Below are 16,076 nucleotides of genomic sequence, written 5' to 3'. Positions count from 1 at the left end.
CCTATCATACACACACACGCACAGACAAACGCATACACACTTGCAAAACAATGACACAATCAACCCGTAAAACATATGGGACTGGTCCAGCACAATAAATATCTCAAGAAAAATCTCTCACACCTGCACACATCTATCTTCACACAATCTATTGTGCTGACAGAAAAGCCAGCTAGAAAAAAAATGTTCATTTATTAGACGAGGATACCGTAGACAGATAGCAAAGGGGAGGGGAAAATCCCATTGCTGGAGAGATGGGTAATGAGACAGTCAAGGCGCAGTAGGCTGTATTGCACTTGAACAGAAATTGACAGGGGTTGAGTCAAAAGTGAGAGTTTGACCTTTCCCTTTCCAGCAACAAACATTAACCATTCGGTGTTGAAATTGACCTGTTTTTTGCTCATGCAATCTCCCCTGACAACTTTAAATGACAGATCTCCCAGTTTCTATGCAAATCCTCTCCTGCAAGAAGCTATAGCTTTGTAAACTATCATTTATTCTCCACCGCGTAACCCTCTCTTTTCATTTCCTTGTTCCCTTATCAACAAAATTCTTCTTGGATCTTCTTCTTTGTTTTCTCTGTGTCTTCCCACCTCCTCTTTTCTTCCATTTTTCTCCATCTGACTGGGACAGATTGAAATGTAGAGGCAGGAAAAAGAGTGCTAGCTGCCTTTTTCCCCAAATTCTGTGAAAGGCTTTGATTGAACCATGCGTGCATCCAGTATCTAGGACAGAGAGCTTTTCCAACCTTCGCATGTACTGCCTCACTCATTTTTCTGTTCCTTTCCATGTCAAGTTCAAGGTTAGCTGCTCATTGTATTGAGTGCCAATGCTCCCCCATTGGGACGGACAGAGGGGAGATGCATTAGCACCTCGGCAGGTGGCCTTCAATCTCATCTCTCGACTCTCTTTTCCCTCCACACGTTCTTCTTGTCCCCTAGTCCACCTCTCGAACCATGGCCCCATGGGGATACCTGGCCAGCCTTTGTCCAGTAGTGTGTAGATGGACTGCTAGGTGTGGGTGCAAGTGGTCACTGATGCATGTGTGCATGCTTATCCCGATTCAAACAATAATGTGCAACGTGTGAGTATCACCGATGTGAACCTCTTATGTGTAGTACGACCAGATGACCATGAACTAAACCAAAGCCTGCAGGGGGTTAAGGTTTTCCCCTTGACCTGCTGGTGTCTACTGGCCTGCAGTAAATGGGTTTAAACCTTACCCCAACCACAGCCTTTTATCTCCATCATATCCCCATCTCCTCCTCAAGCCACAGGCCAATGAGCACACAAACTGACCGACAGACTGGCTGAAGGAAGCCATATGGTCCATTCACTTCCACTAGCAGGAGGTAGCCATCAAAGAGCTTTCACAGCAATTCAATTCAGAACATACAGAGGGAGTGAGAGAGATGAAGGGAAAAGGAAGAGGGAACTTATTAAGAGAAGGGCAAATAGAGGTGGCAATAGGGAGTGAAAGCAAAGAAACAAGGAGAAAGCAGTTGCAAGTTTGCTGAAGAGTGCAGAGGAAATGCAGCTCTGTAATAATAAAAAAAAAAAACATGGAAAAGGTTTCCAAGTTTTACGTTTTGTTTGAGACAGTAAAAGCCAAGCATGGCTGTAGTTGTGGGCATATACAAAACCCCACTGTTTAATAGTACTGCTTTCTATATGATAACATGATGGTGTTATCAAAGTCCACTCACTCTAGACTCTGTCAAAACAGACTTTAGGCCATACAGCCACTTAGCATTAATGGGCATCTAAGGCAAGTGCTGATTTGTGTGAATGTGCTTTAATGTGTGTGCCCTTTACAAGCATAGAACCTGTATATGTTAGGAATATGAGTGCGAAGTGAGAAATTCAAGCTCGCCCTTACATCTCAAAAGAACTGCCACAGAGAAGAAAAAGAGTAAAACTGAATACTGGAAAACCTTACTCTCCAGACTCTGGTCACCTGCAACTGATCTCCATTTTAGTTTGAAGTTAAGGTAGAGTTCGGTTAGTTGTGCATTGTCTTAGTTCAGGATGAGTTTAAGGGCTTGATGATAAATTAAGCTAATGAAAATCTAATCAGCACAGCCATGGCATATCTACGTCTGTACTCTGATCCGCAAGCCTCACATTATGCTAGCAAAATTTTATTCTAACCTCTATTACATTAAAGTATTTCACAGGCAAATTGAATTTAATTCACTCAGCGCCCTGCCCAGCTCAACGTCATGATGCCATAAACGTGAGCCTGTAAACACTAACATTTATCTCACCGAAACGCCACTCCATTAAACCCGATCCACTCTCTTTTACCGTAAATGCTTATATTTACTCTGGGTGATGTGTTAGTCACAAGATCATAAATAACAGTGAAAAAAAAACTGAGACTGAAAGACAGTCTGTGAGTGAATCCCAGAAGAAGGAGGAGGGGGCTGAGGGGTGGAACAAGTGAGGTGGGGGAGTGTGTATAAATCAACATCCATTAGCCGAGGGGTTATAAAGTCACTGATGAAGGAGGTGGACTGAAGTTCAGACTTTTTATTGTCTTGTTGTTGTCTTTTATTGCCTGTGATGTCATCTAATGGTATACAGTTAATGACATGGGAGGGGAAGTATATACATGGGAGGGGAGGATGTGGCTGTAATAGCCCAATGTGTGTACAACTGTGTTGACACAGAGTATTGATCACCTTTGTGTGTTAGATTTTGGAGGGTTTTTTTTTTCTTTTTGCCTGAATATAATGAATCTGAACAATCCTGCAGACTGGATTCACACAAGAATTTAGTGGAAGCAATATAATATAAACATTATAGAAGAAATAGCATTCAATTTGCCTGTGTGTATCAGCAGAAGACCTTTCAGCACTGGGTCCACATTCTGATCCCAGTAGTATCTTTGTTTCCTCTGTTTTTCATCCTTCTACTGTCATCACACAAACGCTCTTCCTCCTTTTATGACTTTCATTTCTGGAATATAGCTCATCTCTGTTCAGCCCCTGCTGCTCAACCCTACCTCGCTTCCCTCACTCATCTCTCCTGTGCTCCTCTCCTTCCCCAGGCCTTTAAGACTCACTGGCCTAACCGCCCTCTAGAATTAGTCTCAGTCATGGCCTTATAATACATATGTGCGTGTGTAAATGTGTGTGAATGTGTGGGGAAGTACAGTGAAAGTACAGGTTGCTACCAAGTTCTATCACACCTAGCAGCAGTGCATCATCCCATTAACTCTGAAAAGGGCTACCACATGCAGGAGGGCACAGGGGCATGAAGGGAGTCTAAGGTGGTAACCACAACACTCCAAAGCCCAGCTTATCCAGTGCTGTTTAACTCTGAGGAGACAAATCTTGTTGAGTTAGAGGCTCTTCTGTCACACAGAGTGTGACATGTTCTTCTAAGACAAACAGTTATGTTCACAAAGACACTCACAAATGCCCTAGTTAAAATAATTCTAGAAATTTTTAGAGAATATTTTTGTAACCTAGGATCATTACTACAACATTCAGTTACTACACACACAGATGTGAGAAACCCTAAATTATAAAGGATGGGAGTGACTCATAGTTCCTTTCATCACCAGGCTATGAATTTGCCTAAATTTCTTAATAAATGATGTATTAAATTTTATTCTGATGACTTAATTTGCCTCGAGGAAGAGCTAAGAAACTTCATCCAATCAATTCTGCAACATGCTGATCTGGGCTGTCTAGCAACTTCTGCAACATGCTGATGTGTGCTACAATCGGCCCCCAGGGCTCTGGATTTTATACAAGTCCAAAGTGAGGGAAAAGTACAGCGGATACCACTGATACAGGCGAATACGAGTGTATGTGTGATATATGGTGCAGTGGATGAGGAGGATGTTGAGAGATACCAGATAGGCTTTACTGTAGGAATAAACCCCCAAAGGGGCACGCCTGATCCCCTTTCCTCAAAACACACACACACACACACACACACACACACACACACACACACACACACCCGCTTTCTCTCTACCCTGAAGTACACACACTTCCTCCATCCGCTCTCCCACTGTTTTATGTACACACCTACACACAAACACACACGTCTCTTCTACTGCGAATACAGCCGAGTCAGCTGATTTGCCTGAAAGTCAATCTGCCTTCTTACTACTATCCTTCCTCCAATCCAGTAGTCCCCAATTCCCAGCCCTTACTCTACGTTCTAACTGAGAGAAAGCAAATCTCTCCCTCTATCAATTCAACCATCTGTGCTATCTTTCAACCTATATTTGTCTCCCTTACCTTCTTGACTTGACCGCTTTTTGTTCCCACGAAGACCAGTGAGTGGTTCTTGTAGACGTAGGCAATGACTGAGGACATTTTGTCAACGGCGTCAGAAAAGAGAGGCTTGCCTCTCACCATCTCAGAGACGCCCAATGGAGCATTCATGTCCAGGCCACAAAAGTCGTCGTCAATGGTCAAGAGCTGCAAGGAAAACAACAATTAGCACAATCAGATTTTGAGGTGCTCATTTGGCAAACTCCTATGAATTCATATCTTAATTTCTCGTGAGAACAAAAATACAACATCTGACTGTAAAGGGTATTTCTATAAGGGAAGATGAGCAGGGTGGAGAAACATTTTGGATGTGAAAGATAATCTCTGACCATTGGCTGGCCACAAGATACAGCAAATGTGGGGGGAAAAAAGAAGAGACTGCAGTCAGCCTCAAGTTCTGTAAAAATGCCAGAGGCTGCTCTGTCAGGCACAATTCCCTACCGTCCACCCAATGCAACAGCAACTGTAGAAATGCCTGTGCGGCAAGATATCCAATGTGAAGTGATTCAACGTGAACTGAGTTTAAAAAAAAAGAAAAAAAAGGAAAAGCAGTGCAGCATTATCACAGGGCTGTGAGGCAAAACACTGCAATGCATTTAAATATATATAGAAACTGATTTAGAGCAGGGAGAACTACAACTCTAGACGAGGTTGTTCTGTTACGCTTTCAGTGTAGACATGCCGCTGTGATTTTGTAATTACATGTAGATAGGTGTGCTTCATGTCCTATGCCTCTCTACACTTTATGTTTGCATGTGTTTAATCCTGTCAGCTGGTATATTTTCTGCAGTCACAGTGGGCAGAATGACTTATAGGTTTTGATAAGAGAACAATGGCGTGGTGGATTGGTCATTATTCGGAGCGCATGGGTTGAAACGCTTTTTTTCCAGTTTAGGACTGAAGCAGCCGCTGCTTGATTAATCGCTTCGTAATGTCGTGGTTTGCTGCAGGGTGAAATGCAAATGCACGTGGTACCGCTTTCCTTAAAAAGAAAAGAAATTATCAAAACCATCAGTAAATTTCATTGTTCATGATAGCCACACTTTACTGTATTGACTGTATCCTGAAAGGTCAGCCATTAATTGTGCAAATGGATTCACTTCTTTGACACCAGTGTCCTCACCAGAGTCGACAAAAAAGTAGAGCAATGCCTTATAGTCAATCCACACTAGCTGTGCACTGGTAATTGTACCGCTGGAAAAGTTATTTGGTAATAAATCCAAAGGTGAAGCACCAGATTCAGCTACATTTTGCTGGACGGTTCTTTGAATGTCAAAAGGAAGCTTGTTAAATGCAATATAAATGTACACTATTAGTCCAGCATTAATAATTGGCAAAATGAGGTTGACAGCATAAAGTTAACATTACCCGAAATTATTCATTTAAAATCAAAAAGTTTTCATAGTAAAATAGCAAAAGGATTATCCTGGCATGCAACGGAAATCCAACTGAATTTTCAAATCTAGAAGTGTGAACTGTCAGGTGAAGGTCCCTTTGATGGGCAGAGTCATCCTTTGAACCATTTTTCCATTTTTCTTACTGGAAGTGCACCCTGTGGGCTTTCGAGAAATCCTGCAACTACTGGGTGTCTCCAAACAAGCTGTCACTAAAGGCCACCATCATCATCAGAAGCCTCACACCAAGCCAGAGTGGAAGTGTGGGATCTGCTTTCATTAGACAAATGGAACATGGTTGCTCTAGGCCGCAAGCCTCGGGCTATAAAGTGGGATTGTATAGAGCGGTAGGAACGATCGATAGAGATGACCTGAATTTAGGTCAAGATCATGCCATATGGTTAAAGGGTTGAGATAAGGATAAAAAGGGACAGGAAGAGTGACAGAAAGAAAAGGGGATAAATGATAGATACCAATAAGACAGAGATGCCAAAGAATCTAAACAAAGATGAATATCGGAGCACAGTGAAAACATACAAGTAGAAGACTTTCTCCCTTTTTTTTTCCTCTTTTCTCGCCTTTCCTGACATGACCTTTTCAGAATGAGAGGCTGCCAAGAATGCACTCCCTGTCCTCTAAGTCATGTGGTAGCACTATGCTAGACTAATGGTGCTCCATTCCTTAAAGGGTCAACTGCCACCCTTCAAACCCCTCCTATTTTTCTTCAGTAATGTGTAATGCAGCTTCCTTGCATCAATTTGTACTACTATTACTCCTCATCTATGTGACAGGAAGAAAACACCCTCTAAATGCTGCATCATGCTTGGGTTCAAAGGTTAACAGAGTCTATTAGAAGCAATATGGACTGTGCTTTGTAGAATTTCAGGCTTCAGTGATTAGAAACTTCCTTGGACAATGACTAAAGTGCAGCCACTCCTGCAAAGATTAATCATGTTTCATTAGTGCAAAAACATCATTCACATCTGTGCATCTGTGGGTGATGCATGTGGAAGAAGAGGATGTGTTTACGTGTAAAAAAAAAAAAAAAATGAGCATCTGTTTTATCATTTCTTCCCTCTAACGCACAATTTTTCCTGGTTGCCAATCACCACCATCTCCATCCTCCACTTTGCAATCTAATGAAATACATTTTGTCTGTCAGTGCTTTCAGGAAGAAGATGCATTTTTATTACACAACCACCAAAAGTGGCAATTCTTACTGGCAAATAAATAACAATATATAGCTCATGAGACTGTCTGCCAGTGCCATCACTGCTTCTAACATGTTTTATTCCTCTTCTTTTTGTCAGCACATCTAATTTCTTCCCCTCGCATATTTATTAATTCTCAATGGACCTTCTTTTATAATGTGTTTCATCAAAGACAAGCGATCACCTTCGGTTCACTCAGTATGAGCTCACTCTTTATCCCAATATCTCTTCTTTTCTGCTAACAAATGAGTGACCCAAAACATTGAAGTTTCAGTCCCTCCAAACATCTCAGTCCACAGGAATAGGTGGTCTTGGATTTAAATCAAATAGATGCACAGGTAAATATAGTTGAATATGTCTGAAAATGTGGTACCTGTTTGAATAATAGCAGGCTACTGTAGCTACTCAAAAGCCTCTAAAGTAAACAAACTAATTTCTTGCTCAAGCCTGGCAGGTAAGTCAGCCAGCATCCCACAGCGTAGCAACAGAGGAGAAAGATAGAGAGTTCCTCCCTAAAGACAGAGGGACAAGAGAGCAGAGTCTCTGTATTTGGACAGAGGCCAGGCACTGAGGCAGAATCAGGTCACTCTCAGCCATATCCATCTCTCTGCTTCTGTCCGCCTGCCAGCACCAGTACAAAGAGAGCTCTCTTCTGGATTGTGCAGAGGAATCAGTAGATACAGAGTGGAGAAAGAGAGAGGGGGCAGTGAGCGCACGCGGAAGCGAGAGAGTTGCTCAATGCGATTAGTGGGGGACTGAAAGAGATCCGCTCTCCAACGCTCTCTGATGTATGGCCTAATCTGGGCTTGCGCTGTTGTGAGGGCCCATTCCATCGGCTGCAAGTTCCCAAAGTTAATGGCACACGTTAAACCACAGAGACGTTTACTTCATGTCACTTGTCACTACTCAACCACTAAAGGCTCCAAAGAAACAATTTCTTGCAAATTTAGCTTTTCTTTTTCATTGCGGTTATTATCCTGCTTCTGGCACTTTCAATTACTTCACCGATCAATCTATTTTTATCCCTGAACATTTGTTGACTATGATTAGCTTATTTTACTGTAAACCTCCTGATTATAACATGGCGACCATTCTCTCACAAAACAGCCAATGAAAATAAAGTATCATAGGAGTTGCTCTTTGCATAATTAGCCACTTGGATATCTGGTATTTTCCTTTTGCCCTACTGTGCTAAATGACTAACCTGCCAGGATGATTGGTGGCATTAGGGAATTATGTCATGACTAAGTGGGTTTGTAACGTTTGGGTTTTTTGTTTTGTTTTTTGCAAGATAAAATGTCAACATTTGATTTTTCTATAATGAAACATTTTTTCCTGTATAGATCCTGCAGCAACAGGAGTTTTAGAGTAAAACACAGAACACTCACAGCTTACACTTCAATTTCAATTCCTTATGAAAACTTGCAGTTCACAATTGGAAACAATCTAAAACTTAGTTTTAAGTTTTTAATGATTTTTTTTGTTTTGACTGGGTCATTAGTAACCATTTATCTCATTTAAAAACAGACTTGTTCAGATCTCTGTTTATGTTTTGCAGTAGGAGCATTAACTGTAACTCACAGTAGTTCAGGAAGATGATGGTACTTGTATCTTAGGCAAAATAGCCATCATTCAATATTACTCTCATCCTGTTAAAGAAAAAACATCTTTATGACTAGAGTAGCCTAATGTGCACTATTCCCATTCCTAAGTCCAGATTCAAAAAGGGAGAGGCATTGGCAAGGGGCAAGCTAATGTCCAAAAGAAAAATATAATTTTCTACCAGAACCAAAACCACCAGGTAAAGTATATCTATATACACAGAAATCGAGTCTGTTAGCTCAGATGAGCCTACACTGTTTGTGTGACTAAGAGTGAGTGTGTTTCACACTGTGCTGAGACACAGTCTATCCAGTTACTGACCATTGCACTTGTGACCATGACATACACACACCACCACCACCATAAAGTAAAGGTGCATGTAATAAGTGCATAATGCAATCTGATGAAACTTTGCTATATTATATTGTGTGTGTCTATCTATCTATCTATATATATATATATATATCTATATCTATATATATCTATATATATATCTATATCTCTATATCTCTATATCTCTATATATCTATATCTATATATCTATATCTATATATATATATATATATATATATATATATATGTGTAGTGCCAGCATTATGTACCCTCCTAAGGGTTCCTTGTTCATTCTTTAGTCCAAATATTGCATTTCTTTCCACAGATGATTTTTCTATTTCCCTCTCCACAAATCTGTCAGTTTTGGAAACTGTCCAACCTTATGCAAGCTTTTTTGTTTTCTGATATTTGTTTCAGGCATAATAAGTGAAATAGGAACTCAGCACCAAAGGGGAGAATTGAATTGCACAGCAAACAAGAGTTCAACACGTGGAAGTAAAAAGTAGTGACCCAGAAACCTAATAATATGCATTAGCAGAGACAGGAAAATATATGGATAGAACAATTCAAAGGAAAGCAGGAATATAAACTCAAAAACTGAATTCATCTTCTTAAAAATAAATGTGCAGTGTAGTCAGAGTGAATCTTTCTGATGGCTGAGGTTCATTGCTTTTTGCTGCTTTGTTAAGGCATCTACAGGGCATTCCAAAGGAGACTGCTTTTTTTTCAGTTCTCTGACTGAATCGTGATCAAAATTCAGTCTGAATGTACAGGTGTCGACATGGACTACAAGAGCTGTCACAATTAGGCTTATCTTCCTCTTTGTATAGGACCCTGGGGACTTTCTTGACAACCAGTAACAATGATTAGGACTGAAGATGAATAAATATGTACAGTGCATGAGTGAATACACCCCTGTGTAATATTACTTATATGTCAAATGATTCCAAATTGTATTGCCTTACAGTGATTGCATTTGATGTTAGAGAATGAACAGTAGGAACAAATTAAAGTATATTAAAATATATTCTTCAGTTTTTTAGATTTTTTTCCCATCTTTGCTTTGGGTTGGTTTTCTCTACCGTTCCCTTCAAAATACTCCAAAATTGTTCTATTTAATTCAGGTCATGCAGCACAGAGCACGTGGACGAGTCATATTTCCCTTTGGTCTCCTTTAGAATCTCGTGTGATTTTGGCAGTGGGCTTTAGATCATTATTATGCTGCAATATTTCTTTTCTGCAAAGCTTCTAGAGCAGCAGTGTCATCTTGTCAGCCAGTGTTTTGGTATATCCATGGGCATGGTGTCATCAGCACCTTAAAGCTCACGTATCACTATGTCATCACACAGTGCTCCCCTGCCAGTTAGCCCAGGGGCAGATTCAGGTCCAACATGTGGGTCAAACAAAAGCTATCTAGGTCTTATATGATCAAACAATGGGTCCTGTAGTCTTCTTTAATCTCGCAGTTTTGTGTCTCGAGAAAAAGTTTTACTTTCACATAGAAGCTGACATTAGGTAATGTTCTTCAGACTGCATGAGCTGTCGAAGGGAATCCAATTTCAGCTGATACCTCCTGTGCCAGGTGTGAAGTACTTGACCACCAGTTTTTGAGAGACTCTGCAGGTATTGCACAGAGCAGCTCTGTTTACAGGTACTACAGCTGTAATCTATACCTCCTGATTATAGACATCTCCACTGATTTTGAGTTAATCACTAATCTCACTAACCTATCCTTTCCATCAAAATCATCATCATCGTGAGATTTTTGCATTTATTTTTCACGTGGAATCATGATGTAATCAATATACAGAATGATTGTAATGTTTACAGATGACAGTTTTCCAGAAATAAGTTGTTTTAGTGTCAATATTTATGAGAAGTAAGTCCATCTATGCCATAAAGGGGAATGCAGGTTTTAAAAATTTACCTCCTGCCTCCTTTTCTATGGGTGTATTTTTGCTAGAGTTAATTTTAACACATGAAGTTAGCCTGACTATTCTTTTACCATAGAACCTGTGTATCTTAATAGACCTGCAATAGATATGCTTGCCTTGGGTTAGTAAACATTATACTACTAGTTAAGCAAATCTGAGCAAACTTCACTTTAGCATGGATGAATAAAGAGTTGCCAATCAAAGCACAGGTTACTTTTTAAGTGATCAAGAAAAACAGGGGTATTTGTTTTTTTACTGCACACAGAGAGCTTTTTTGTTTTTGTTTTTGTTTTTTTAAATATCTTAAGTCTTTCTTAAGTTGTTTTTTTTATTGCTAAATAAATGCTCTATTTTCCAACTTTAAAACTGAGCATTTTGCCACTTAAATGTAATGGATATGGTTTTACTCATGTTTGTTGTTTATGCTGACATGACATCAGTCTTTACAGATCCTTGCAGTTACAGAATCTTGAATGCAAAATGATGGGAGAGAATAAATATACATTAATATTAAAACATACGCTGTTGCAAATGCGTACATTACGCGGAACACATGCTTGCTGGGGTCTGCCTGAAACAAAGTTGATTTATTTGTGTGTTCTGCTGGCAGGTTTCAATAGGAGGAGGCAGGCTTTGATAAACCGGTGATATTTTGTAAATTCATGTTTGTGGATGCTTGCACCTGCCAACTGTTAGCTGAGCAGTTACAACAGATAATAAATATTGGTTAGGGAAAACAATCAAATGAGAAGCTAACGAAACAGCGTGACAATTTTTGGAATGAAACCGAGACATCGCTAAAGCAGAGCCAGAAGTGAGAAAGGGTGGGAGAATATTGGAGCTGAAATAAGGTGCAGAAGTGGGGGAGAGAAAAAATAAATAAATAAATCACTGAATATCATAAGATAGGTGCTTCAGATAACTCCCTAATCCGTGTTTTCCTTTTCACTATGCACTGGCGGAAAATCATTTTGTTTCTGGAATGATTAATGGGGAGATTATTTTCACTCAAAACTGATTTTGAAAAATGCTGCATGTATTACCAGCAGCAGACAGCTCATGAGGTACGAGCTACAGCCACTAGTCACAGCTGCTGCAAATAAGTGCAACAGCTACATTTGCTGATTTCACTTGTGGATATGTTAAACTTGTGCTGAACGCTCCCAATAAAAGGCATTAGACAGTTATGTTAGAGACAATTGTATGCAAGAGAGCGCTGGGTTCCCTCTCCCATTGATTGCTGCCCTGGTGAGGGTTTTAATCAAAGTCAGTCCCTCTATTTGACAAAGTCTCACTATTTAGTGGAGCTCTGAAAGTGTCACATGACCAACATTACATAACCTTCTGTTTCCACTGTGGTGGCCTCAATTATAGCATAGCTGTTTGTTGTTTAATAGAGTTAATATCTAAAGCTCCTTTATCTTGACAGGAGAGCAGGCTGCTTATAAAGAAAGCTGTCTATTGAAGGATAAGCATTTCCATCAGTGATACATATTTTTATGTATCTAGTCTCATATTTTATCTTAGCAAATATTAGTGCTGAGTGCTGATATTTGGGAATATAAATAAAAATATTGGGAGGAAAAGGAGCATAGAGAATAGTTTTAAAACACTAGCCAATGAAAACAGCGGGTATAAGAAATGAAAGGTCCCGATTCAGTCAGCATTTTCAGGTCGAGGCCATCCAGCATGGTGTATGGTGGAAGAAGCAAGAGACACTTGTTTAATCACAGAATAATGATATTGTGATGGATTCTGACCTTTAGCAAGTCGTATCATGTATGGAGATTTAATTAGCGAGACAGCCAGCAAGCAGGATAGCGGATATGTGGATGGAGTGGGGTGAAGTGGGGAGTGGGGAAGGAGGAGGGGGAGCAGTCTGGAGGTCCTTAATGAATCCACTAGCCCTTCCCTTCCTGAGGATGTGGCCTAGACTGACTCATCAACAGCAGCAGCAGCAGCCAATAACTGATTAAGCTCCGCAATCAGACAGAGGAGGGATGAAGATGACCAGCACGGGAGACAACATCATTCAGAGGTTGGTCAAACACAGAATAAAACCGAAGCGAGAAAAGTCGATAACCTGAAAAGTGAGCATGGGGGGAAGACGGAGACTGCAATATTGCAAGAGTTCCTTTCAAGTGAAGGATGAAACAGGGGAGCGATGAGCACACGTGATGGGGGACTGTGAGGGAGATCAAGAAAAAGACTAAAGGAAACAGCGGCGGCCGAGTAGAATAATCTAATTAATTGGAGTGAATTCAGAATGTGAAGTCGATAGCACATGACAAATGTGAAAGAATAGCCCGTGGCATGTTAGTTAATGACATGTAATTAATGATCATTAGCAAAAGGGATAAGGGGACGACCGTGGCCTGCCAGCAAGTTAGAGACGACCTTGCGCTTTTCTCATCCGTGTTTGGATGGTATTCCTCTCTGCGCTTGTGGAAAGCACTGTAAGGGGAAATAAAGAAGATAGGGGTAGAGACTCCAAGACACTGAGACAAAACAAGCATGGTAAGTATTGGGGGACAGGCAAAAGGAGAGTGGCATGTGAAGCGAGCAATAAGTCAAGGATGAGTGAGAACAGAGCAGAGAGCGAATTTACTGCAATCCCGCTGTTTTGTTGTTCTGTTTTTTTCTGCTGACACAGTGATGGAAACAGGAAGCTTTTTTCTTTTTTTTATAGGTCGCATGCCATTTCACTATGATCTATGGATGCAGACCCTTTGCAGACTTATACTGTTGAGCATGCATTATGTGGCTCAGCCAAGCATGGCCATTTGGGGTAGAGAGGAATCACCCCCCACCCCAGCCACACACACAGTTTCTAAAGCTCTCTCACCCTCTCTGTAGATTCCTTTCTTCTCCTCCGTGTCTCCCTCTTTGCATCTTTCCCATTACAACATAAAGCCTCTTAAAAATGGCATAGGGAATCAAAGGTCTGAGGAAGGAGTAAGCATTTTATATAGCCCTAGTCTCACCTTGCATCCTGTTAATGTGCCTTGGCACATTATTCACATTTAATATGTTATTACAAACCAATGAAGAAAATATAGAAATCTCATTTCTGCATTGGTGAATAAAATGTAAACTAAAAACTGCAACATCCATAATAGGAAAAATAAGTTTTGCGATTAATTTAATAGCAAAACTTAAGTAAAATATCTTTAAGTAAAATCAAAGTGGTTGATCAAATTTCTATTGTTTTTATAGATTCTAAATGACTATGCTTAAAAGGAAAATGTATGTAATCGAAACTTATTTAACATTTGTGATTACAATGTGATGCTACTATCTGATTAGTGCCACTAGTATCGAGTGGACATTGTGGCTATGCCTGTGATGCATCTTTTCTGGCATAGAGAGTGGTTAGGTTTATCCACATTGGCTGAGAGCGCATTTAATCCATATCAAAAGTGTGTGCGTGCGCGCCAATGTGTTCACATTGGTCCATACAGCCAGACTACTCTAATGAGCCTCGGGGCTGCTCATCCTCTCCCTAATTGGAGGAAAAACATATCATATTGGAAATACGACAGCGTTTGAAAGGGAAAAAAAGTATACGAAAAGCAAGAAGCAGAGAACATAACGTGTGGCTTGATTGAAATGATCCGCTGTTTTAAAGGACCAGAATTATTTGGGGGGGGGGGGGGTGTTCCCTCCACCTCAAAAGCTGCTGCTTTTTCCTGTTGCAAGAGGACACTGACCAGGGCGAATTATACTAAACAATATCCCCATGTAAAAAGCCAAAAGATCGGAAAATATTTCTAACAACAAAATAGTGGAAATGACTTCCTGTAGGTCAATGAAAACTCCAAGATTTCAAGAAACTGTTTACATGATGTGGCCCCTGAATGTTTTAAAAATCGTTCATAGAGCCCTTTAAAAGGGTTTTATGAATGAGCAGTATCTACAAAGACACCCGGACAACCGTCCACGTAAAACTCACCAATTATTTCATTAGTTACACCTTGCAAGTACCAGATGGCATTCAGAACTGCCTTAATTCTTTATTAAATAGATGCTGGAAACCTTCCTTGGGGATTTTGGTCATCAGATGTAAACATCGCGCAGTTGTTCTCCATTTGTCAGGTGCACATCTCTAATCTCTAATCCAAATCTTTTATTCTGCAACAGCTCAAAGGTGCTCTACTTGATTGAGATCTAGTGATTGTGGAGGCAATTTGAGTACAGTGAAATAACCAAACCAATTTGAGATGATTTGATGTGGCATGTTATCCTGATGGAAGCAGAAGATGGCTACACTAGGGTCGTAAAGGTCAGCACGAAAAATGGTTTCCACAAATTGAACCAAACCTATTCTTTCATGTTTATCATGGCAAATTTTGGCCCTGCTATTCACATGTTGTAGCAGAACTCAAGACTCATCAGACCAGGCAATGGTTTCCAGCTGAAAGAACCTATCTGATATGCTGCAACAGTTAACACATTGTGCAATCAGAGATGTTCATACCGTGGTTGCATTTCAGTTACTGTTGCTTTCCTGAGGGCTCAAAACAGTCAGCCATTCTCATCTGACCTCTGACATCAACAAGGCATGTTTTTTTTTTTTAAACACAGAGAAGTGTCACTCACTGGATATTTTCCCTTTTCCACAGTAAAAGTCAAGCAAATCATTTTTCTTCCCCGTTCTGAAGCTCAATTCGAACTTCTATAAGCCATCCCGACCATGCCTACATGACTAAATGTGATGAGATGCTGCCATGTGATTGGCTCATAAGATATTTGTATTCACAGTCAGTTGACTGGGTGTACTTAAAGTGGACGGTCACAATCTGAATTCTATAGTTGGTCCAAAAATGATTAGTAATTTATCTATTAAATCAATAAAATTTTATCCAGGAGGGAAAAAAAGAAAAAGTGTGAAATTATCCAAGCCAAGTAAACCAAAAGGATAACATAAATATTTGTGTGTGCAGTATACTATGAGCCTGAGTCACTATTGTACACCCAAGGACTGCACCAATGAACAAAAAATTTTCAACTATGTATCTGAAGATATCCGATTTCCCTCGCTGTCATGCATCATTTAACACAGAAAGGACCTAATCTGGAATTAATAAGCAAAAATTCATGAAAATGAGCCACGGGATATTACAAAGAATATCATCAATCACAGGCAAAGGTGAAAGTTAAGTTTGTTTACAAGTCTTTAGTTTTAGATTTTAACACATAATCTTTATAACTCTGTGACTCATTTGCATATTGTGTGTATACACATTTTAGTAGGATTATTTAAGTCTTTCACTTCAGCTCTAGTCCAGCTCATTTAGATTTTTCTAA

At 40.1% G+C, this 16,076-nt stretch overlaps 1 protein-coding gene across 4 annotated transcripts in view; it reads right to left on the bottom strand.

The window, feature by feature from the left end:
• The window catches only part of plxna4 (plexin A4), a 244,758-nt gene that overhangs the window by 197,755 nt on the left and 30,927 nt on the right, over positions 1-16,076 (bottom strand). For all 4 annotated transcript variants that reach the window (XM_076875467.1, XM_004548251.3, XM_076875468.1 and 1 more), the window contains exon 3: positions 4,260-4,442. In XM_076875467.1, the coding sequence (XP_076731582.1) occupies positions 4,260-4,442 (183 nt within the window). The remainder of the gene's footprint in view (positions 1-4,259; positions 4,443-16,076) is intronic.

The sequence above is a fragment of the Maylandia zebra genome, linkage group LG17 (assembly GCF_041146795.1).
Source record: "Maylandia zebra isolate NMK-2024a linkage group LG17, Mzebra_GT3a, whole genome shotgun sequence".
Taxonomy (NCBI): domain Eukaryota; kingdom Metazoa; phylum Chordata; class Actinopteri; order Cichliformes; family Cichlidae; genus Maylandia; species Maylandia zebra.
The sequence above is the reverse complement of the archived record's forward strand: the minus strand, read 5'-3'. Positions and strand labels throughout refer to the sequence as shown.